Source organism: Drosophila ananassae, assembly GCF_017639315.1.
Source record: "Drosophila ananassae strain 14024-0371.13 chromosome 4 unlocalized genomic scaffold, ASM1763931v2 tig00000245, whole genome shotgun sequence".
NCBI lineage: Eukaryota > Metazoa > Arthropoda > Insecta > Diptera > Drosophilidae > Drosophila > Drosophila ananassae.
This window is the reverse complement of record NW_025319049.1, coordinates 236550-260982: the sequence shown is the minus strand read 5'-3', so window position 1 is coordinate 260982 and position 24433 is coordinate 236550. Positions and strand designations below refer to the sequence as shown.

The window sequence follows — 24433 nt, the reverse complement described above, 5'->3', positions numbered from 1 at the left end:
TCTAGATCAAATATTTTTTGCTCAAAACAATGTTAATATTAATAACGTATATAAAATAGTCAATAACGCTTTGAGCAATAGCGATGGTGGTGAGCTGTTTCTAGAATTTTGCCAGTCGGAGTCCCTGGTTTTTGAGGATAACATATTAAAACACATGGACTTGAATACTAGAAGGGGATTTGGTTTAAGGTCTTTTTGTGAAGATAGTACATCTTTCGTTTGTTCTTCTGAGATCAGCGAAAAAGAAATTAGTAATGCTGCTTCTATGGTAAAAAGCTCAGTGTCTTTAAACAAGACAAATTCAATAAATTTAAACGAAGAGACAAAAAGCCTATATTCGAGGATTAACCCTATAAATGAAATGGATCTGAATTCAAAGATTAAGCTACTCAATGAGGTTAATGAGTATGTAAGGTCCAAAAATAACTGCGTGAAGCAAGTAAAAATAACTCTAAGTGGAGAATGGCAAGTTGTACAAATAATAAAGGGTGATCACAGATTAAGCGATATCAGGCCTCTGGTACGTTTTAATGTGCTAGTCATTGTAGAAAAAGATGGCCGTACCGAAAGAGGTTCTGCAGGGCATGGTGGAAGGGACTCTTATAGTAAGTTTATTTCTGAGAAAAAGTGGAAAGAAGTTGCAAACCAAGCGTTAGAACAAGCACTGGTAAATCTTGAAGCAATTCCAACTCCAGCCGGAGAAATGACAGTCGTTTTAGGTCCAGGCTGGCCAGGAATATTGTTACACGAAGCCGTGGGTCATGGACTTGAGGGCGACTTCAATCGCAAAAAAGTCTCAGCATTTTCAAATTCTGTGGGTAAACAAGTAGCAGCTAGTGACATCACAGTAGTTGATGACGGAACTCTGCCCAATTTGCGCGGCTCTATCAGCGTAGACGATGAAGGCACTCCACCCAGTTATAATATATTGATAGAGGATGGGATCCTAAAAGGATACATGCAGGATCATATGAACGCTAAACTCATGGGTGTAAGCCCAACTGGTAATGGTAGAAGAGACAGTTATAAAGAAGTTATTATGCCGCGCATGACAAACACCTATATGTTGCCCGGAAAGTATACACCGAAGGAAATAATATCTAGCGTAAAGAAAGGTCTATATGCAGTAAATTTCGGTGGTGGGCAGGTTGATATAACGTCAGGAAAATTTGTTTTTTCATCTTCGGAAGCTTACCTAATAGAAAATGGCAAAATTACACAGCCAGTAAAAGGAGCAACACTAATTGGTGACGGTCCAACAGTGTTGAAAAAAGTATCTATGGTTGGTAATGACTTAAAGTTAGATCCTGGTGTTGGCACATGCTCGAAAGATGGACAAAATGTGCCCGTTGGAGTTGGTCAGCCGACACTCAAAGTCGACGCAATAACTGTTGGTGGAACTGAGATATAGATAAGGGCTAAAACGGATTCCAGCGCACGGCGCACAGCTGTACAAACATTATGATTTGGAAGCAATTGCCACCAATAGGGTGTCATCCCAGTGTCTGGGCACTGCCTTTGTGTTTGAGGCAAAACTGGCTATAACATTTAACACACTGCTTTCGCAAATAAATGTTCGTACAGTTATGTGTCAGCTACTTGGATGACACTTTTGTACTTGATGCAAGATTATATCTTGAAAAAATTAAGTTTTAATGCTATAAAATAATTGTAAATTTTGTCTCCGTGGTAGCTTTATGAATGTTGAAAGTAAAAAAATACACGATGCTAAAATAAAATTACCAATATTTCTTGATTATCAATCTACTACTAAAGTAGATCCCCGTGTTTTAGAGGTGATGATACCTTACTTTGGTGAGTTCAGCAATGCACACTCTCGCAGCCATTCATTTGGTTGGACTGCTGAAGAAGCAGTGGAAAAAGCAAGGAAACACATCGCTGATCTGGTGAACGCAGATAGCAAAGAAATTATCTTTACCTCAGGTGCAACTGAGTCAAATAATACGGCAATCAAGGGTGTTGCTCACTTTTATAAAAATAAAGGAAATCATATAATAACTGTCTGCACGGAGCATAAGTGTGTTCTGGATTCTTGTCGGCATCTGGAAAATGAAGGCTTTAAAGTTACATATTTGCCTGTTAAGCAAAACGGAATTATAGATTTATCAAAGCTTGAGGAAGCAATTACTGATCAAACAATCCTGGTTTCAGTGATGATGGTAAATAATGAAATCGGAGTAATTCAGCCTGTCAAAGAAATTGGTGTAATATGTAGAAAGCATAATATATTTTTCCACACAGATGCAGCTCAAAGCTTTGGAAAAGTTCCAATTGATGTTAATGAGATGTGCATTGATCTTATGAGTCTCTCTAGCCACAAAATTTATGGACCTATGGGAATAGGCGCATTATATGTACGTAGAAAGAATCCTCGTGTTAGGCTGATACCACTAATTAGTGGTGGTGGACAGGAAAGAGGCATGCGTTCTGGAACAGTTCCAACACCTCTTGCAGTTGGTTTTGGTGAAGCGGCACGTATTGCTAGAGAAGAAATGAAAAAAGAAACAACTAGAGTGGAAGAATTAAGGGATATTTTGTATAACAAGATAAAAGAAGCGTTTCCTAATATCGTTTTAAATGGTGATTATGAAAATAGAATTCCTGGCAACCTAAACTTGAGCTTTCCCTATATTGAGGGTGAGTCTCTCATCATGGCAATCAAGGATTTAGCAGTAAGTTCTGGTTCTGCGTGCACGTCTGCGTCTCTTGAGCCTTCCTATGTAGTACGGTCGCTAAATAATGGCCATGACCTTGAGCATTCATCAATTAGATTTGGCCTAGGCCGATTTACAACTAAAGAAGAAGTTTTGTATGCAGCAGATCTTGTTGCTAAAAATGTTGGCCGACTGAGAGAAATGAGCCCACTTTGGGAGATGGTACAAGAAGGAGTAGATTTGAACACCGTGAAATGGGACTCTCATTAAATGTATCCGTTCCAACTGCAAATGCACTTTGAAATTACTCTGTACCGTTCACACTTAATTCTTCAATCTCACTAATAGAAAGGCCAGTAAACTTGACAATAGTGTTGACATCAACATTATTAGCCAGCATTGCTTTTGCGACTTCAATTTTCCCTTCCTCTTTACCGATTTTGATGCCTCTTTCTTCGCCAATTTGGATGCCTTTTTCAGTAGCAAGGTCAAGTCTGTATTCAAGAATGGCTTCTTCTTTCCGTAGATCCATTATTCTTTCTTCATAAGCTACTAAATCTTTTTCATTCCAGCTAAACCTGTCTAATTCATCGTAGGCTAACTTTATTATTGGTGCTTTTTCTGCTATTTTCCTTAAGTCTTCTTCCGTAGTTTCATCTGCATATTTGAAGAAAAATAACCAACGATCCACTATGCTTTCTAGCTGTTCTTCCTTATTCTTAGGAAATTTAGGTAGTTCAATAAATACAAATTGAAAATCTTTTAAGTCATGCTCATTGGTTTTCTCATCTCTTATAGTGTGGCTGGATATATAATCAAGCTTATCAGGAAATAAATTACAATTAGCCCTCTAAGCCAAAGCTGCCTGAAGGCACGTATCACGTTTTTGGCCGTAACAAATAAATTAAGAACTTTTCAATCGTTTAAATAATTTTTGGCGGTTGGTAAAAGGCACATAAAATTATTAGTCTCATCTTTGAAGAGCTCCGAAGCTCTTAAACAATTGAAAAGCTGTAATTTTATTTTTTAACCTCAAAAAAAATACGTGCCTTCAGGCATGCTTAAGTCTTAGAGGGTTAGAGATAGCAATAAAGAAAACCTTCTTTAAATCAATGTACTTACCAGATTTATCAGCTTGCCTTGAGTAAGCCTTAGCAGCATATAATTGAGCTCGTTTTTCGAAGCCTTTATCGCGAGTAAGCTGGTCAGGTAAGGAAGCAGTATTACTACTACCCCCTCCCTTAGAAACGCAGCATGCAGGTTTCCCCACACTACGCTTGAGCCCCTTATCTAAGTTCTTCTTTTCTAGAACCGGCTTGTCCTTCATGATTCCTCAGGAAACATCATTCTTAATGGTGACACCAACAGTAGAGAACCTTCTCTTGAGAAAGAGCTTGCTAACATTCTTGTTCGTTTCACTCTCTCATCAAAATACTTTTTCCATTTTAAGTCAAGGGGATTTGCATCCGCTCTGATTTTAACATGTCGTCTGATAGGTATATCAATCAGCTTAAGCAGTCTTAAATACCGTATCTCTTTTGGTTTGTTCTTGCATATGGGTGCAGCAAAGACCCATTGGCGTTGACCCATTACTTTGAAGTAACGATTCTTTATCCAACGTAATCCTTTACGAGGATGTCTTTTCTTTGCCCATTTCCATAAACTATGCCAAATTTCATTGTCGATCTTTCTAAACGCTTTTTTAGCACACACATGGTGATAGTAATTTCCCCATCCTCTCAGTAGAGAGTTGAGTGACTTAATTACTATAGCCTGAGTGTTCTCTATATTTGCTTTTATCAATGTACGTGCTTTATTAAGAAGTCTTTTAATACTTTCTTTCGAAGGTTTAATAATTAACTTCTTATTATATCTACGTACATTACAACCAAGAAAGTCAAACCCTGTTGTGATAGATGTAATCTTTGTCTTCTCTTCTGAAAGAATTAAACCTCGCTCATGAAGAAAAGATGATACTAAAGGCTTAACTTCATTTTCCAGTACTTCATGTGTGAAACCTGAAATAATAAAGTCGTCTGCGTATCTGATTACGTTCACTCCACTTCTGATTTTGTTTCTTCTTCTACTGCCGAGTTTACCAAATCGACTTTCCAATAACTTTTCAAGTCCGTTTAAGGCTAAATTGGCTAGTATTGGAGAAATTATACCACCTTGCGGGGTACCTGCAGTTGTGGGATACAGAGTTTTCGATTCTAGGAAGCCAGCTTTTAACCAACTATGCAGAATTTTCTTCTCCATAGGAATATGCTTCATAAGCCATTCATGATTAATGTTGTCAAAGCATCCTTTGATATCACCTTCAAGTATCCATTGTAGTTGATTACGACTTGCCAGTAACAAATGACAAGCTACTGTAGCATCTGCACAGGATCTTTTAGGCCTAAAGCCATAGGAGTGACGATCACTGATTGTTTCAGCTATCGGTTCCAGAGCAAACAGATATAATGCTTGCATGGCTCTATCTTTTATCGATGGTATTCCAAGAGGTCTTCTTTTGCCATTAGATTTACTGATATAAATCCGTTTTAGCGGAGAAGGTTTATATCCTCTTTGCTTTAACTGCTTTATTCCTTGAAATTTAGCATTGCAAGTTGACCATAATTGACGATCTACACCCGCTGTGTTTTTTCCTTGGTTTTCAGTTACTCTCTTAACAGCCAAAGCTTTTCCGCTAAAAGAGCGTGTGAGAAGATGTTGTAAAGCTTTTACCTTACCCCATCTTCCTTTTTGGACAGCCTTAACAATACGTCTTTGTAGCCTCACAATAACTTTCTGGCATTTCTTCCATGGCAACTGCTTCCATGCTTCAAAGCTTTCGGTAGATGCACTTACAGGTTTACTTGTAATCATCTGCTTTCCTACCTTAAGTGGTTAACAAAGTTTCTTGTCACGAGGGACCAAACGGAAGTCTGCTCGTTTTCACGCGAATTAATGTTACAAATTCTATCCATTTCGTTACAAAATGGCATTCGCTTTCTCCATTCTCCTTTACCTGCACTTCCATCAGCATTCCTTGCGGTTTGCTTGCCATGTAGGCGAAAATACAGGCTTACCCTGTTCCTTCTGTCATACAACAGTGGGTTAGGTGACTTCTCTATACCGGTGGAGTTATTATTTGCGTACATCTAGAAATGAGAAATGTAACTTATCCACATTACCTTTTTGGTTAGAGCTTATCAGCATCTTTAGCTCCTTCATAATTACGATACTTTGAAGTTTCACTTACGTTCACCATACCACTAGCCTAGCTCTCCAACCACATGATGCTTGTAGTTTATGCTCCTCTCACGATTGAGCATCTTCTTTTTCAAGAGGAGGTTCATTGTCCGCATCGCTTGGCACCAACCGGTTGCCCGATTCGCACTGATGCGTAGACTCAGATGGCAAAACATCTGGTTTAATAAGTTTTAGAATCCTTTCAGTTTCTTTCTGGAGGAATTCCTCTCCTTTTAAACAATATGACCGAAGACTTTCAGGTCGCACCATTTCAATCACATACCTGGCCCCACTAGAATCCCTGCAAAGAACATCAACTATACTTTGTTTATCAGATGCAATTTCAGGATCCATTATAGTACTGAGGAATTCCACTTCTTGTATAGTATTTATCTCAGTAAACCCTAAAATATCATTCAAAAAATGTATGAGAATATTCTTATTTTTTTCAGTGCCAAATATTTTTTTGAAGGTCAAATCCAGCTTAGGGTCGAGAAACTTAGATAAAGCCATAGCCAAAGTGCTTAAAAATATTAATAATTATACACTATTATTAACAATTATTCAACCATATTTTTGAAGATAGCTATGCCGCCGCGAACCGTCATACCGCCGCGGTATCTCTAGATCCCGCTAACAAGCAGCGGGATGACGAATTACTTAACCGTCATACCACCGCGAACCGTCATACCGCCGCGGTATCTCGGCATAGATTCCGCTAATTAGTAGCGGAATGACGATTGTGTATCGTGTTTTGCTAAAAATCACAGAATGCAGTCTGGTTACATTACTCTAGCTATACGCAACAACTTTACTTTCAACAATTTTGTGAGCAATAATACGACTTTCACAATCAATATTTATTATATCAGATAGTGAATTAATATCGGTATAACTACCAAAACTTTCCATTGTTGATTCCACTACCTCTACTATTTCCAAAAAGCCGATTCGTGACTTCAAAAATTCATTAACAGCTATTTCATTTGCAGCATTGAGCACAATACTGTTTGTTTGTGGAGTAGAAGAGTTTAACACTTCCATGCTAAGCTTTAGCACAGGGAAATGCTTATGGTCTGGCTCTTGAAAGGTCAATTTTCCTTGCTTTGTTAAATCTAATTTATAATTTAAAACTAATCTTTCTGGCCAAGATAGAGCATATGAAATAGGAATTGCCATGTCAGTTTCTGCAAGCACAGCAAAGTTGAACCCATCCTTATAAGTTACAATTCCATGTACTATTGACTCAGGATGCACTACTGCTTCAATTTTATCCGGGCTGATGTTAAACAAGTTATGTGCTTCTATTATCTCTAGTGCCTTATTCATCATTGTTGCGCTATCAACCGAGATTTTCTTTCCCATATTCCAAGTGGGGTGACTAAGCGCCTGATCTACCATGATATTTCTTAATTGCTCAAGGCTATAATTTAAGAATGGTCCACCAGAAGCAGTAAGTATGATCTTTTCTACGCATTTGTCGTCATTTTGCAAAATTTGAAAAATTGCATTGTGCTCAGAGTCAATAGGGATTATTTGTACATTTTTTTTTTTAGCTTTTTTGAGTAATAACTTTCCACCGCAAACAATGCTTTCTTTGTTTGCCAATGCAATGACTTTGGTACCGCTTTCTATAACCTCCATAACTGGCCCAAGGCCTGCAATGCCAACTATTGCAACAACTGAGAGATCAACAGGTATAGCAGCAACATTTGTAGCACCAATTGCTATTTTTACATCTGTACCAAGTAGACTTTCTTTCAAATCTTTGTAAAGTCTTTCATCGGAGATAGCAACATATTTTGCATTCAGCAGTTTTGCTTGGTGTGCCAGTAGAGCAAAGTTCGAATGGGCACTTAGTGCTTCCACTTGGTATTCTTCTTTTCTCTTTGAGAGCAAATCTACAGTCTTTTTTCCAACACTTCCTGTTGACCCTAAAACTGAAACCTTTTTCACTAAGACAAACTCATAACAATAGCAACTTTTCTTGCGAACCCAACTATTCAATAGTTTTTAAGCGTTTAACCAAGTTCATGCCCGTGGTCATCGCCAACAGATGGTGAAGGACCAGGTGAAAAAGATTGACCATGGTGATCACCTGCATCATGCATGTCTTGCAAACCATCAGCATTATGAGCTATTTCGTTATTGGCATGAGGGTAATCATCTGAGTGATGTCCATCATCACCATGAGCCATATCCATTCCTTCTGATGGCATATCTTCCCCACCTCCACCTGAAAAATATTCTGCAAGGCCTTCAAGAAATTTTATGCCAAACATATTACCTGACTTTCCAAACAATGTTACTAAACTACTGCCACTCACCAAACCTTCAAACACGTTACTATAAGCAGCAATTGCTCCTTCATGAAAGTTGAACAACCATTTCATTCCATCGACAACTGTTGAAACAGAGTCACTATGACCAAGACCAAAACCACTTTTCTCACCAGCAGCCTCTTGGTGTTGCTGCTGCGCTTGCCATTCTGCAATGTTTGGACCTTGAGCTTCACTCATAAATTTTTACTCTCAACCTTAAGCTATTATTTTATCACAAATATTGCAAAATATCAATAGAGCTTTTGAATATAGCTAATACAAACAATTTCTGTCATCCTATATATAGCTAAACTGACTTACGACAATTTGAAAAACTATCATTTTCCAGATGACAGATTTTAACAAAAGCGTTGCGGTAAAGCATCAAGGCGCCGAATGCCAAAAGTTTTAAAATAAATCCTGCCTAGCAGCTTATTTGCTCAGTTAAAGAACTCCCAATTATATTTGTCTTGCATAAATCAAGAAGAGATGGTGGTGTTTGTTTTGTGTTATGGTTTACAGAGATATCTTTAAATGTATCACAAATTGTTTGTGTTATGTTTTGTGTAAGACTTACTCTTTCTCCAATTACGTTTGCAATATGAATACTGTCCTCTATCAATTTTGCTAGTAAAGACAGATCATCTGAATTTGTTATTCCTTTTTTTCTTAAAAATTCTTCTATCTCCTCAGTTTCTGGTATTGCTGATAAGTCTTGTATTGTTAAATCTTGAATTTTTGCTAAAGATTCTGGTGTAATTTGCTGATACTTCTGTGCCACAAAAAGCTCTGTAAACTTTCTTTTCAGTATTTTTTCCCATCGTTCTTCTAGAGTGGTATGCAGACCTTCCTCAAATTCAAACAACGGAAAAAAAAGGATGATTATTACCTGTAATCTAAGTATATTACTTACATCTGAAAACAGGTTCCCTTTAAAAATAAGTAAGTTAGAAAGGTAGCGGTTTATTTTATCTCTTACTTTTGAGATAAATCTGCCATCAACTAAATGTTCAACTTTAGTGTCTTCTATGATGGGAAACATTAGTTCATACCTATCTTTTATCGCTTCTTTGAGGAAAATCTGAAACAGATTAACACTTTTAGAAAAAACTCTTTCTGCTCGCTGATTATTATGTATTCCACTTAATAGAGCATAATCTTGTGCACATCCACGAAACTCACTATTTATGAAACGTGGGCGAAATGTATAAAAAAGCTTGTCCTCTAGATCCATATCATTATTAAACATACTATTTTTTCGCAACGTCCACAACAAGTTAATGTGATTCAATATTTCTCTCACTTTATTACCATCAAATTTTTCATCTGAAAGCACCCGTAGTATTTCATTCCGAGAATTGAATAATTTACTATTTAAAAGTGCATGAGTTGCTTCGGGATCTTTTTCAAAAGCAACTATTAGATTATCTAAAATATTTTTATTTTTACTTTTATCACCCAAGCAATCAAAGAATGCTAAAACTTCGTCAACATTTGCACAGTTTTCATATAGCTCGGTACTGCAGATTTTTCTAAGGACTCCAATGGGGATGCCCCTGAACTTATAAAACAACCTATTGTTTGCTAACAATAAGTGCAGATTACTTATATCAGAAGCTGCTGTTTTAAGATCAAAAATTTCCCTTAATCCCAAAAAAGTGCTATAGCCATTGCATTCTAATGTATGTGGCAGAACATTGTTAATATCATCAATATGTTTTAAATTATCAATCATATTTTTATCTTCCAACATTGAAGTGAGGTTATCAAACTCGCGTTCACTCATCTCTTTACGCAAAAAATATTTGATTATTAGCATTAAACTAGATTGTGCGCCCAAGTTAGAAGATAAATTATCAATTAAATCCTTTTTTAGAAACAACTTTTTTAAATTGTCTTGCATTACCTTCTTACTGTAGTACCCATTGTACTCATGTCCAAGAAATATGGAGAGGTATTCAGCCATTTGCACAGCAAGTATTTGTTTGTTTCTAAAGGCATCAGACATGTTTTTTACTAAGTCATTATTATCAAACAAATCTATAACATTGGATAACCGCGAAATGCACATATATTTCGGGTTTCTCACTGAAGATTCATTTAACTTGAGCAGTGTTTTAAGTAATCCTATGTCAATATCATTAACTACTTTAATAAGCTTTTCATGTGTGTTATAAATTTCATACAGACGGCGTTCACCATAACTATCTTTTTGGATTAAAGGTTTTAAGTTACTTAGGCCTAAATAATCGAATATGATTTTTGATTTCTCTTTATCGGAAATCTTAGTAGTGACATCTGTCACAAACTCTAGGTGTGTTTCATAGAAATGGAAAGGTGTATCATCTTGTATACTAAAGTCGTTATCTTTAAGAAGTGCTACTAATAGTTTTCTATTACTATCTTTTATCTTAAAAAAAGTTTTAGAGTCTTTTATATATGCATAAAAATCCATATTATGGAATTGAGTAATAGATAAGCTAAAAACTCTACTAAACTTAATTCCTTCCTTAATTCGCAAAGACAAAAAGAACTCAGGAAAAAGTGTAATTTTTGCGACTGTCAACAAAGTACTAATTGATAAATGTAGCACTAGAGCTAGCATTGCACATGGCAAATATAGCACTACTAATGGAGCAATAATAATATACTTTAATGCTTTGTTTATACTTTCTGTATTCCAGATGTTAAAAACCAAGAGACTTAATGCTACAAATGGAGCTGCTGCTATAAAGAACAGTGCTATAAGTGGTAACATTATAGCTTGATATAAACGTTTTCTTATGTGCTTTACTGCCATTATAGTTTCGTAATTACTACTTCAATTAAACATACTTTAAGAATCGAGCTTTGTCAATTTTTATGTTAAACTGTTTAGTACTCACAATCTCGTTTGTGAACCTATAGCTATATATAACGAATGAATTTTTTTATATATTGGTTATTAGTATTTTGTATTTCCTGAACAGTTCCATGGGAAATGATCTCCCCTTCATATAATACTGCTATTTTATCAGCTATTTTAAATGCACTATGAATATCATGTGTAATCGTGATAATTGTAGGGTTAAGATCTCTAGATAATTTTATTATTATCTCGTTTACTATATCTGACATAATTGGGTCCAATCCTGAAGTTGGTTCATCCAAAATAATGATTTCTGGATTGTGTGCAATCGCCCTTGCAAGTGCCACTCTTTTTTTCATTCCACCTGATAGCTCTATTGGAAACATATCTGCTATGCTTTCCTCCAGTCCAACATCATTTAACTTCTCGATTGCTAGCTGTTTTGCCTCTTTTTTGCTGATATTAAAGCGCTTTTTATAATTAAAAGATATATTTTCCCACACTGTAACGTAGTCAAATAAAGCGGAATTTTGAAATAAAACCCCAAATTTATTTTTGCTTTTACTATTTATTTTAACAGACCCTGAGTCTGGAGCAAGCAAGCCGATAATTGTTTTTGTTAATACAGATTTGCCGCTTCCTGAGCCACCAAGTATGACTAATGATTCCCCTTTTAATATATCAAAATTTAGATCTTTTAGTACTGTCCTATCATCAAAAGATAAGCTTAAGTTCAATATTGATATTATGGGGTTACGCATGTATCAAAGTAATCATGTAGTTTGCTAAAATGATCAGTATGGACGATAAAACAACAGTTGATGTTGTAGCAACACCTACTCCTCGTGCACCTTCTTTGCAATGGTAACCGTAATAGCAGCTTGAGACAGAAATTATGGCGCCAAATACAGTTGCTTTTATTAGCCCAGTTATAAAATCATACGTATTAAAGAACTGAGCTGTGTGTTTAATGTATATATTTAAATTGTGGTTAAATTCGAAGACTGCAGTGATACATCCTCCAAATATTCCTATTAAATCTGCACATACTGTAAGTATGGGAAATACTATGATTGACGCTAAAATCCTTGGTGCAATTAAATATTTAAAAGGGTTGATGTTCAAGGTTGTAAGTGCATCTATTTGCTCGGTGATGCGCATTGTACCAATTTCTGCTGCAACTGATGATCCAACCTTTCCTACCATTATTAAGCTGATCAAAACTGGTCCTAACTCTTTAATGATAGTGATCGTAACAAGTTTGGGTATTATCTGTTCTTGGTTAATTAATGGGTCACTCAAGCTGCTTTGTAAAACTATCGCCGCTCCTATGAAAACTCCAGTGAGCCCAACAATTGGCAGAGAGAAAAAGCCTATCTCTATAATTTGTCTTGCTACGTTGCTAAAATAATATGGCGGCACAAGGCAGTGGTATAGAGATTGAATAAAAAATATGAATGCACTACCAAGCCTTAACAAAAAATTGATAAAGTACCTACCAATTATTCTAACACTATTTATATCAAAAAAGCTCACTTTGTATTCATTTTAGCTAGAGGTTAGTCTTACTGATTTTATTAAAATTTTTATTAACTTTATCGCAAAGTATAGCTGAGATATGTTTTAAGTTCGATATACTTGATGTTTTAATTTATAGCTAACCCAAGAAAGGTTTCCCTATGTCATACCGCAATTCATTCGCGGTATAGATTCCACTAACTGGTAGCGGAATGACGGTTTTTCAAATTGTAGAGCCACTTTAGCTATAGAACTCAATTACATAAGCAAACCTTACTTATTTTACTATCCCTGTTTACTTCCTGTAAAAAACATGTTACTAATGAATTGAATTTTGTAGTAGAATGGAGGAAGTTTTGGCAGTTCCAAAAAGAAAAAAGTCAAAGTCAAGGCGTAATATGCATCGTTCTCATCATGCTATTGAGCCTAAGAATGTTGTGGTATGTTCAACAACTGGGGAATTCATGTTGCCTCATAACGTAGCAGTTGATGGCAGTTACAAAGGAAAACGGGTTTTCATCAAGCAACAGGCAGAGTGACTATTATGATATGTTATCTACGGTCAATAATAATATAGTTATTGCACTTGACGCTATGGGGGGAGATTTTGCGCCTCTTTCCGTAATTCATGGTGCTGGTTTTTTTTTAGACAACCTTGTTGACCCAGGCATTAAAGTTTTTTTTCATATTTATGGAGATAAGGAAGAAGTATCTCCTTTGCTTTTGAAATATAAAAAAGTAAGTAACAATTCTGAATTTACTCATTGTTCTGACAATGTCCTTGCAAATGATAAGCCATCTTTTGCGCTGAGACATCGTAAAGACTCAAGTATGAAAGCTGCAATTGTTGCAGTGAAAGAAGGTAAAGCTTTCGGAGTGGTATCTTCAGGCAACACCGGAGCGTTGATGGCAATTTCCAGATTTGTTTTAGGAACATTACCAAATATTTATCGTCCTGCTATTGCCTCTATCTGTCCCACTAAGACAAAAAGCTTCGCTTTGCTTGACCTTGGTGCAAATGTTGATTGTAATGCCGACTCATTATTTCAATTTGCGTTAATGGGTAGTATATTTGCAAAAATAGCATTAAAAATTGACAATCCTGAAGTTGCTTTGCTAAATATCGGCACAGAAGAAGTTAAAGGTAATGACTCAGTGCGCGGCGCTTTTGAGTTGCTTAAAAACGCTCCAGGCATTAATTTCAAAGGGTATATAGAGGCAAGTGAATTTTTAGAGGGTAATATAGATGTGATTGTTGCTGATGGTTTTGTTGGCAATGTAATGCTCAAAACGGCTGAGGCAACCGCTAGTACCTTTATCAATCTAATAAAGCAGGAAGTATTCAATTCGTGGATAGCGAAAATGCTTGTTGGTATATTGTTAAAATCCAAACTAAATAAAGCTTTAACGCGTTTTAATCCCAAAATTAGAAGTGGAGCTATGTTTTTAGGGCTGAATGGTATCATCATTAAAAGTCATGGAAATTCTGATGCTATTTCTTTTGCCCATGCCATAAAATTTGCAGTAAATGCAATTAGTGAAAATTTAAATCAAAAGATAATTAACGGGGTAAGTCATATTGAATAAAAGTTTCATATTAAGCACTGGATCTTACCTACCAAGAAAAATGTTGAGTAACAACGAAATTGCATCGATAGTTGAGACGAGCGATGAATGGATAAGGCAGAGAACAGGAATAGTTCAAAGGCATATAGCAGATGAAGGAGAACTAACGTCAGATCTAGCTGTAAATGCAGCAAAAAGTGCTATAGAAAAAGCTAAAATTTCAGTAGATGAAATTGACTTGATTATAGTTGCTACAACAACTCCTGATAAAACTTTTCCTAGCTGTGCAACGATTGTACAAAGTAAGTTAAAATGTAAAAACGCATTTGCTTTTGATGTACAAGCAGCATGCTCTGGTTTTATATATGCAGTTACAGTTGCTGATTCGCTCATAAAATCTAACAATAGAATTAAATATGCATTGGTTATAGGTGCTGAAATAATGTCTAGGATTGTTGATTGGGAAGATAGGTCAACTTGTGTACTCTTTGGTGATGGTGCTGGTGCAGTGGTGATGAAATCAGAAATGGGTAGAAGCGGCATCATATCAACAAACTTATACTCTGACGGCAATGTGGACATACTATGTACGAACGGAGGGATATCCTCAACTGGTGATTCTGGAAAAATATGCATGAATGGAAGAGAAGTGTTTAAACATGCAGTGGATAAGTTAACAGCCTCAGTAGAGGAAACTCTGAAATGCAATAATTTGAAAATCACTGATATTGACTGGTTAATTCCCCATCAAGCAAACATTCGTATTATTGAAGCAGTAGTAAAGAAATTAGATTTTCCTATAGAGAAAGTGATTAATACCGTTGATAAGCATGCAAACACCTCAGCGGCATCAATTCCACTGGCCTTAGACTATGCAATACAAGAATCAAAAATAAAATCAGGAAATCTGGTACTGCTGATTTCAATAGGTGCAGGCCTGACCTGGGGTTCCGTGTTGCTGCACTATTAGACTTCCTGCATTACCTCCTGTCATCCAAGTACCCTCTTTGTCATTCCAGTGCCTCTTTCTCCTGTCATCCCAGTGCCCCCTTTTGTCATCCCAGTAGCCCCTTCGGTGTCATTCCAGTCTGGAATCCAGTTCTTATTGTACATTCACCTGGTGTAAAGTTAAGTTTCCTGGATCCCAGTGTCAGCTACTCGGATGACAAAAAAAGGAGCACTGGAATGACAGCAGTCCTACGTCATACCGCGATTCATTCGCGGTATCTCTAGATCCCGCTGGGATGACGGTTGTCGTTTAGCCATAAATATTTAAGAAATTTACCAAATAAAAAAAAAGGCAAAAGAAGCCCTGGGGTTATTATCCGCTTTAAAATATTGGCGTTTTTTATGTTTTAAACGCTTGACAAGCGAAATTCAGCTGCTTTTAATTGCAACTAACCTACGCTGCAAACGTTTAAGAAATTTACTAAGCAGAAAAAAAGACAAAGAATCCCCGAGTTAGCTAGTCTTTTACTATCTCTGTCGAGTATTGGCATTTTTTGATGTCTTGTAACGCTTTGTAAGCGCGTTCAGCTTATTTAGATAAAAATCTAGATGTAGATGAAGTTTTGTAAAGACATACAGTATCTATATACTGCAAAAAATTGAACATAAGACGCCGATACATTAAGTAATCCTTACCTTTTAATCTGCAGATTGGCGAAAGCAAATACAATAGCTTCATTTTCATGATAAGGGAGCTGGCGAGGTTTGTCAAGGAAGTTTTTCTTTCCCGTGAATTCCCTTTGAGGTTGAATATTGAAAGTTAACCGGAGAATTGTGGATTACTTTGTATATGTCATAACAAGCCATGGCACTCTCAGCAAAACCACTTAATATTAACTTTAGTTTGCCTGAATAAATAGCTATATCTCCGATTGCATATATCCTATCTCTACTGGTTTTAAGTGTAGCTGGGTCGACAACTATGCGGCTATGTTCTAACTGTATACCCCAATTGTTTATTGGACCAAGATTCATTGACAATCCAAAAAATGGCAGCAAAAAATCAGCGGATATTTCTTTTTCTTCCTTAGAGGCAATGTTTTTTACTATCACTGTGCTCAATTGCCCATTACCTCCTGCTAGTTCGTGTAATTGATATGGCACTACCAGTTCTATCTTTCCATCACTTTCAAGTGATTCTAATTTATTTCTAGTTTCAGGAGTGCAGCGAAATTCCTTTCTCCTATGTATCACATAAATTTTCTTCGCAACTTTAGAAAGTTCTACAGTCCAATCAGCCGCAGAATCACCCCCCCCTGCAATGACTATAGTTTTATCCTGAAAATCGGAAATTTTATTTACACTATAAAATACAGATTTATTTTCATATTCTAATATACCACTTAAGGGTGGACGGTTAGGTTCAAACATTCCATTACCTGCAGCAACAATAACAGCCTTACATTTTACCTCTGTACCTATGCTCGTTATGATAGTAAAGTTTTCACCTTCGTTATTTGAAATCTTTTCTACTTTTTGACTTAAATGGTAAATAGGCTTAAATGGCGAAGCTTGCTCCATTAGTTGCTCAATTAATTTTTGGGCAGTAATTACAGGATAACCAGGTATATCATATATTGGCTTTTCTGGGTAAAGAGCTGTGCATTGTCCTCCTGCTTGATCCAAAACATCTATTATATGACATCCCATATCAAGCATTCCCGCTTGAAAAGCAGTGAATATTCCAACAGGTCCTGCACCTATTATTACTATATCGGTTTTCATATTCAGATGGTGATCTATTTATAGATATTAGCTTTCTTTGCTAACAAGGTCAATTTACAAAGGGATGTATTTTTAAAAGATGTGGCTAGATTAGACAAGATTTCCAGCGTTATGAACCACATAGTCCAAATAAGCTCTAAAAATCAGCTAGCATAGCGAGATGCTGTGCGGACGGAATGGGATTCGAACCCATGGTACGCTCATCACGTACGTCAGTTTTCAAGACTGGTGCCTTAAACCGCTCGGCCATCCGTCCATTTCTTTTCTATCACAACATTTGATTTTAAGCAATCTATAAAAGCTTTACTTGCCCACGCAAAAGTTGCTAAACACACTACTCAATATTTCCTCAACATCAATAATTCCAATCACCGCACCAAGTTCAAATGCAGCAAGCCTCAAATCTTCAGATATCAACTCAATTGGATTATCGATATTAAAACGTTGTAAATGTTCCAGTGCTTTCTGCATGTGATTCCTATGTCTTTGCCGAGTAATCACAGGAGTGTCTCTATCATGCCCAAATTTTTCCTCTGCCTTCTCTTTTATGAGAGAGATCAATTTGTTTGTACCTATTCCCTTTAGAATAGAAACGGGTAAAAGATCTATGCCATTAATTTTTATATCGTGATTATTGATAACATCGTCAGCTTTGCTCAATACATAAATAGTATCGCTATTTACAACGTTGCAATTGATATTAGGACGCTGTTCAAAAGGAAATAGTTCTATTCTTAAATCAGCTTCAAAAGACCTCTTTTTCGCTCGACTTATACCTTCTAATTCTATTGGATCTGAACTTTCACGAATTCCAGCAGTATCAGAGAGAATGATTGGGTATCCGCCAATGTCAATATGAGCTTCAAGTATATCTCTTGTTGTGCCTGCATATTCAGAAACAATAGCAATATCACGCTTGGCTAAGAAATTAAACAGAGTTGATTTACCGACATTTGGTTCACCAGTTATTACAATATGTAAACCCTCACGCAACCTTTCGCCCCGTCTATTATCATTTAAATGCTCTTGTATCAATCGCACGAGAGATTGCACTTCATTATTAATTTTTTCCAACTCACTTTTTTCTGCCCAAATGTCCTCTGGAAAGTCTATATATGCTTCGATTTTGGATTGTATCGTTATCAATCTTTGCCTCCAATTGCTGTATAGTCTCTCCAATTCTCCTGATATCTGCTTAATCGCTTGTTTAGCTTGCATTTTCGTCTCAGCATCAATTAAGTCTGCAATCCCTTCTATTTGCGTTAAGTCAAATTTACCATTTAGAAAAGCCCTAAGTGAGAATTCTCCAGGCTTGGCCATAACGAAAACTTTTGATAATTCCTCCAAGATGATTTTTATAACTGCCTTGCTTCCATGCACTTGTAACTCTATAACATCCTCGCCAGTGAAACTGTTTGGAGCAGGGAAATAGATGATTATTCCATTATCTATCAATTGACTGGAATCATCATATAGATCAACTAAAGTAGCAAATCTTGGTTTAATTTCTTTCTTAATATGAAAATGATTTAAAGCTTTAAGCGCGTAATTGCCTGAAATTCTGATTACTGCAACTCCTGACTTACCAAATACGGTCGATAAAGCGAAAATAGTTTCATTTGTGTTTGTCATTATTTATATAAACTACTTAGCAATGTTATACTTAAGGAACCAAAATACCTAAAAAGTCACCCAGGTGAAAATATTTATTTTGAAAACTGATAATATGATTTATAATGACTGACACAAGTTTTAAATATTTTATGCTCAAGAAATTAGCTTGGTACTGGTCTTTTGTAGAGTTAATTAAAGGGTTTGTTATTACATTAAAATATATGTTTAAGCCAAAGGTTACTTTGAGGTATCCTATGGAGAAGGGCCCTTTAAGTCCAAGGTTTCGTGGTGAGCATGCGTTGCGTAGGTATCCAAACGGTGAAGAACGATGCATAGCTTGTAAATTATGTGAAGTTATCTGCCCTGCTCAAGCAATAGTTATTGAAGCAGAGGAAAGAGAAGACGGTAGTCGCCGCACCACGCGCTATGATATTGATATGACAAAATGCATATACTGCGGACTTTGCCAAGAGGCATGTCCAGTTGATGCAATTGTTGAAGGTCCTAACTTTGAATTTGCTACTGAAACAAGAGAGGAGCTAATGTACAATAAAGAAAAGTTATTGCGTAATGGTGAAGTTTGGGAAGACGCAATTGCACTCAGGTTAAAGAAGAATAGGCCTTATTATTAATGTTCAGAGCTTATAACCCTGTTATCCATTATGATTTAGGGGCAGTGCCCACTAGGGGTGGTGTCATCCCAGTAGCTGATACACAACTGTACGAACATTTGTTTGCGAGGGCAGTATGTTAAATGTTATAGCCTGTTTTGCCTCAAACACAAAGGTGTCATCCCAGTGCTTGACACTGGGATCCAGTAAAATTGATTGTGAACAAGCACACTATACAACATTTTCAATGAAATTACAAAAAAGCTGGATTCCAGTGTCAAGCACTGGGATGACAAAGAGAGGGTTAGACAAAAGGGTCGATAAATGATTAGGATTACTTTTTCAGCCGAACAAAAAGTAAAAGAATACAGTGGTAAAGTTACTGGCTTTGATATATTACAACCGGATGTTTTGAAAGAAGCAATTGCCTTTAAGGTAAATGGTGAGTTGCATGATCTCTCACGTGAAATTGAAGCTGATGCAGAGATAGAGGTGATACAACTGAGTGACGAAGCGGGTTTAGATATAATAAGGCATGATGCTGCTCACATAATGGCACAGGCAGTGAAAGAGCTATTTCCTAATACTCAGATTACTATCGGCCCAACAATTCAGGACGGTTTTTACTATGATTTTGCTACAGGTCGTACCTTCACTACGGACGATCTTACCGCAATAGAAAAGAAAATGAAAGAGATTGTAAAAAGTAACCACAGATTTGTTCGAGAAGTTTGGACTCGCAAGCAGGCAATTGATTTCTTTAGTGATATAGGCGAAAAATATAAGGTTGATATTATCTCATCCATACCAGAGGGTGAAAACCTAACTGTTTATAGGCAAGGTGATTTTATTGACCTATGTCGTGGTCCGCACTCACCATCAACCGGCAGAGTTAAAGCGTTTAAACTTATGAAAGTAGCGGGTGCATACTGGCGAGGTGATGCAAAGGGCCCAATGTTGCAGCGAATATATGGTACAGCATGGAGAAATAAGGATGAATTAAACGCTTACCTTGAGTGCCTCAAAGAAGCAGAAAAACGTGATCACCGCAAAATTGCTAAGGATATGGATTTATTTCACATTCAAGAGGAAGCTGTTGGGCAGGTTTTTTGGCATGAACAAGGATATATTCTATATAATGTTCTTGAGTCTTACATCAGAAAGAAGCTAATAAATAATGGCTATTTTGAGGTAAAAACTCCTATTTTAGTAAGCAAAGAGCTGTGGGAAAAATCTGGACATTGGGATAAGTTTCGTGAAAATATGTTTATTGTTGATGAATCTGAAAGCAAAAAGCTAGCAATAAAACCCATGAATTGCCCCTGTCATGTGCAGATTTTTAATTCTCACACCAGAAGCTATCGTGATTTACCGATACGTATGGCAGAATTTGGTACGTGTCATAGGAATGAAAGCTCAGGCTCATTGCACGGACTGATGCGAGTGCGTGGTTTTACGCAAGACGATGCACACATTTTTTGTATGGAAGAACAAGTGAATTCTGAGACTATAAAGTTTTGTGACCTTTTAAAAGAAGTATATTCAGAGCTTGGGTTCAATGAAATTTCTGTGAAATTTTCAGACCGTCCAGATGTTAGGGCAGGAGATGATGAAGTGTGGGATAGAGCTGAAAAAGCGCTGCTTGAAGCCGTTAAAGAAGCGGGCTTGAGTTATGAACTGAGCCCTGGTGAAGGTGCATTTTATGGTCCAAAGCTAGAGTTTGTTTTGAAAGATGCAATAGGCAGAAGCTGGCAATGTGGAACATTGCAAGTTGATTTCATTTTACCAGAACGTCTGGGAGCTTTTTATATAGGAGCAGATGGGCACAAGCATCACCCTGTCATGTTACATAGGGCAATTCTTGGGACTTTTGAGCGTTTTATTGGAATTTTGATAGAAAATTACGCAGGAAAATTTCCAGTTTGGCTTGCTCCAACGCAACTTGCTATTCTGACCATTACAAATGAGGCTGACGGTTACGCCACAAAAATCAGCAATGTCTTAAAAGAACAAGGTGTAAGAGTCAAGACTGATTTGACCAATGAAAAAATTAGTTATAAGATACGTTTGCATAGTCTAAACAAGGTTCCTATATTGTGGATTGTAGGCAAAAATGAAGTTACCAGTAAAACTGTGTCAGTGAGAAATTTAGGATCGGAAAGACAGGAGTCTTTTTCTTTGGAGAAGGCTATTGAATTGTTGTTAAAAAGTATTAATTTGAATTAAGGGAGTTAAAGTTTGCAAGTTAAAAAGAACAATAAAAACAGAATTAATGGATTCATCACAGCTAAGGAGGTACGCTTAGTTGATCACAGTGGTGAAATGATCGGAATCGTGCTAATAGAACGAGCTTTGGAGCTTGCACAGGGTGTTGGTTTAGACTTGGTGGAAATTGCACCTGATTCAACCCCTCCAGTATGTAAAATTCTGGATTATAGCAAGCAAAAGTATGATATAAAAAAGAAAGCAAGTGAAGCAAAAAAGAAACAAAAAACATTAACTATAAAAGAAATTAAACTGGGTCCTAATATTGGTGATCACGACTACGAAACAAAATTGCGTCAAGCAAGAGACTTACTTGTCCACGGACATAAAATTAAAGTCACAATGAGATTTAGAGGGAGAGAGCTTATAAACACTGAAGTTGGACTGGAAAAATTAGAACGGCTAATTCGAGACACTGAAGATATCGCAAAGGTAGAATTGGCACCTAAAAGAGAAGGGAATCAATATTTTTTAGCTCTGGTTGCTAAGTAGCAAAACGGCTTAAGAAGTATAAGTAAAGTTAAATTATCGCTCTCTCTTTGATAACATGGCGAAAATGTCTTATTAATCCTTGAATCGGCCAAGCTGCAGCATCGCCAAGCGCGCAAATTGTATGTCCTTCTATTTGAGTTGTAAGGTCAAGCAGCTTATCTATTTCATCAGGTTTAATATCTCCTGCCACCATCCTCTTCATAATCCTCCACATCCATCCAGTACCTTCACGGCATGGTGTGCATTGTCCACAGGACTCATGCATATAAAAGTGTGATAACCTCTCTATTGCAGCTATTATATCAGTTGATTTATCCATCACTATTACAGCAGCAGTACCAAGCCCTGATTGTGCAGTTCTTAATGAATCAAAATCCATTTCAATAGTATCGCATATAGATTTTGGAATTAATGGCGCTGAAGACCCACCAGGTATTACAGCAAGTAAATTATCCCAACCTCCTCGCACTCCACCTGCGTATTTTTCAATTAATTCACGTAATGGAATTCCGAGCTCTTCTTCAACATTACACGGGTTGTTTACATGTCCTGAAATACAAAAGACCTTGGTACCAGTATTATTTGGTTTACCAAGAGATGTAAACCATTCTCCTCCGCGATTTAGAATATCTGGAACCATGGCTATAGTTTCAACGTTGTTTATTGTGGTTGGGCAGCCAAAAAGTCCAACACCTGCGGGAAATGGAGGCTTCATGCGAGGAAAGCCCTTTTTTCCTTCAATTGATTCAAGTTGAGCTGTTTCTTCTCCACATATGTAAGCTCCTGCACCCCTATGGATAAACACATCAAGATCATAACCTGATTTGCAGGCATTTTTTCCAATTAAGTTTTCTTTATAGGCTTCCTCAAGTGCTTTTTTCAGAACTAAATATTCATTATAAAATTCACCCCTGATATAAATATACGCAACTGATGCGCTGATCGCTCTGCTGGCCAGGAGAATTCCCTCAAGTAACTTATGTGGCTCATATCGCAATATATCTCTATCTTTACATGTACCAGGTTCTGACTCATCTGCATTGACTACTAAATATGCTTTTGGGAGATTTTTGGGCATAAAGCTCCACTTAAGGCCGGTGGAAAATCCTGCACCCCCTCGACCTCTCAAGCCAGATTTCTTTACTTCATCAATGATTTTTTCTGATCCTAAATCCAGTAATTCCTTTGTTTTTTGCCAACCACCACGTTTTTTTGCACCCTCAAGTAGTGGAGTTTCTTTACCATTTAGGTTGGTGAATATTTTGTCTTGTTCTTTTAGCATGTTTTTCAAAATTTGTGAGTGATCCCGACGCGATTCGAACGCGTGACCCACTGATTAAAAGTCAGTTGCTCTACCGGCTGAGCTACGGGATCATTTCATTTTTCAGCTATACTAAACATCAATACAGTTTTTATCCGTTTTAATCAAACTAAAATTTTCATGTGTGGTTAAATGAATTATATAATATACTGCGTTAGTGATAATTTAGTTAAAAAATTTTTAAAGGAAAACTTCTTGTTAATTTTCAGTTCACAGATTTATTTGGATGGTGTGACGTATAACGCTAAGGAGACAAAAAAATAGAGAAGTGTGTACACCCTGCAGAATTTGTACACTATTTAGCAATAGCCTAATAGATAAATATTTCTTGCATTTCAGCCTGAGTGATTTATGCTTTAAGCAAGAATTACCTGGGGGTATAGCTCAGCTGGTAGAGCATCTGTTTTGCACGCAGAAGGTCAGCGGTTCGATCCCGCTTGCCTCCACCAGTCTATACAGCTCTAGCCGCCACAAAACCTGTCAAAGCAGCTTATTTTAATCTATGAGGATTTTATACTACTTCCCTGAAAATCTCTATTTCTTTTCGTAACTTTTCTCTACACAAGTAATGTTGGTTATTACAATTGTAATATATACCAATTTAACAATAAATTAATCAATAAATGTTAGAATACTAACAATTAATTTATTGGTAACGCCTATGAGTGGAAAAAAGCATGTTTTTAAGATGATACCTGGAAAAGAGGTGTTTAGAAAAACCCCGACTACAAGGATAAAGTGGCCTGAAGGTAATGATCCTACAATGCCTATTAAAAAAGTTGAGCTTGTATCGCTGGATGATAAAAACGATGTAGTACTAGGCTTATTGCCTATAAAACTTTGCAGCAGTTCTTGCCTAGACAGTTACATATGTCTGGAGGAAGAAAATGAAGGAAATCTGGTAGCCAAAGATTATAAAAGTGATTCTAACTTAGATTATGTAAAAGGTAACCATACATTTGTATATTACGGTAATGAGTTGGCTAAGTTATCATATACAAGAGAGCTTGTGCAGCCTTTCAAAACTATGTGTAGCAGTTCTATTAAATCAAAAAAATTGGAATACAAATATGTAACATGGGAAGATTCAGATACTGGCAACAATAAATATTATTTTTCAGACGAGGCAGGAAATATAATCGATTCACCTGACAATGAGGTATTACAAGACATTATGTTATACTACGGTGAGAGACATATAAGAGATGTGCTACTGTTGCTATCAAACGCGT

The 24433-nt window shown here is 36.7% G+C and overlaps 2 protein-coding genes and 3 non-coding genes across 5 annotated transcripts; 2 read left to right on the top strand and 3 right to left on the bottom strand.

Moving 5' to 3' along the window:
- Positions 1-1650: 1650 nt before the first annotated feature.
- Positions 1651-3319, top strand: LOC123258122 (cysteine desulfurase IscS-like). Its single transcript, XM_044718002.1, has one exon. The coding sequence runs from the start codon at positions 1698-1700 to the stop codon at positions 2943-2945; it is 1248 nt and encodes a 415-aa protein (XP_044573937.1). The 5' UTR covers positions 1651-1697; the 3' UTR covers positions 2946-3319.
- A 13747-nt stretch (positions 3320-17066) lies between these two features.
- Positions 17067-17154, bottom strand: Trnas-uga. Its single transcript has one exon. It is a non-coding gene; the product is annotated as a tRNA-Ser (tRNA).
- A 4690-nt stretch (positions 17155-21844) lies between these two features.
- Positions 21845-23801, bottom strand: LOC123258120 (NADH-quinone oxidoreductase subunit F-like). The gene has a single exon (XM_044718000.1). It carries the CDS (start codon positions 23160-23162, stop codon positions 21909-21911), a length of 1254 nt encoding a protein of 417 aa, XP_044573935.1. The 5' UTR covers positions 23163-23801; the 3' UTR covers positions 21845-21908.
- Trnak-uuu lies at positions 23182-23254 on the bottom strand. The gene has a single exon. It is a non-coding gene; the product is annotated as a tRNA-Lys (tRNA).
- Positions 23575-23647, top strand: Trnaa-ugc. Its single transcript has one exon. It is a non-coding gene; the product is annotated as a tRNA-Ala (tRNA).
- Positions 23802-24433: the final 632 nt, after the last annotated feature.

Coding starts and splice junctions, on each gene's coding strand:
- LOC123258122 (XM_044718002.1), top strand. CDS start 1,698: ATGAATGTTGAAAGTAAAAAAATACACGATGCTAAAATAAAATTACCA.
- LOC123258120 (XM_044718000.1), bottom strand. CDS start 23,162: ATGCTAAAAGAACAAGACAAAATATTCACCAACCTAAATGGTAAAGAA.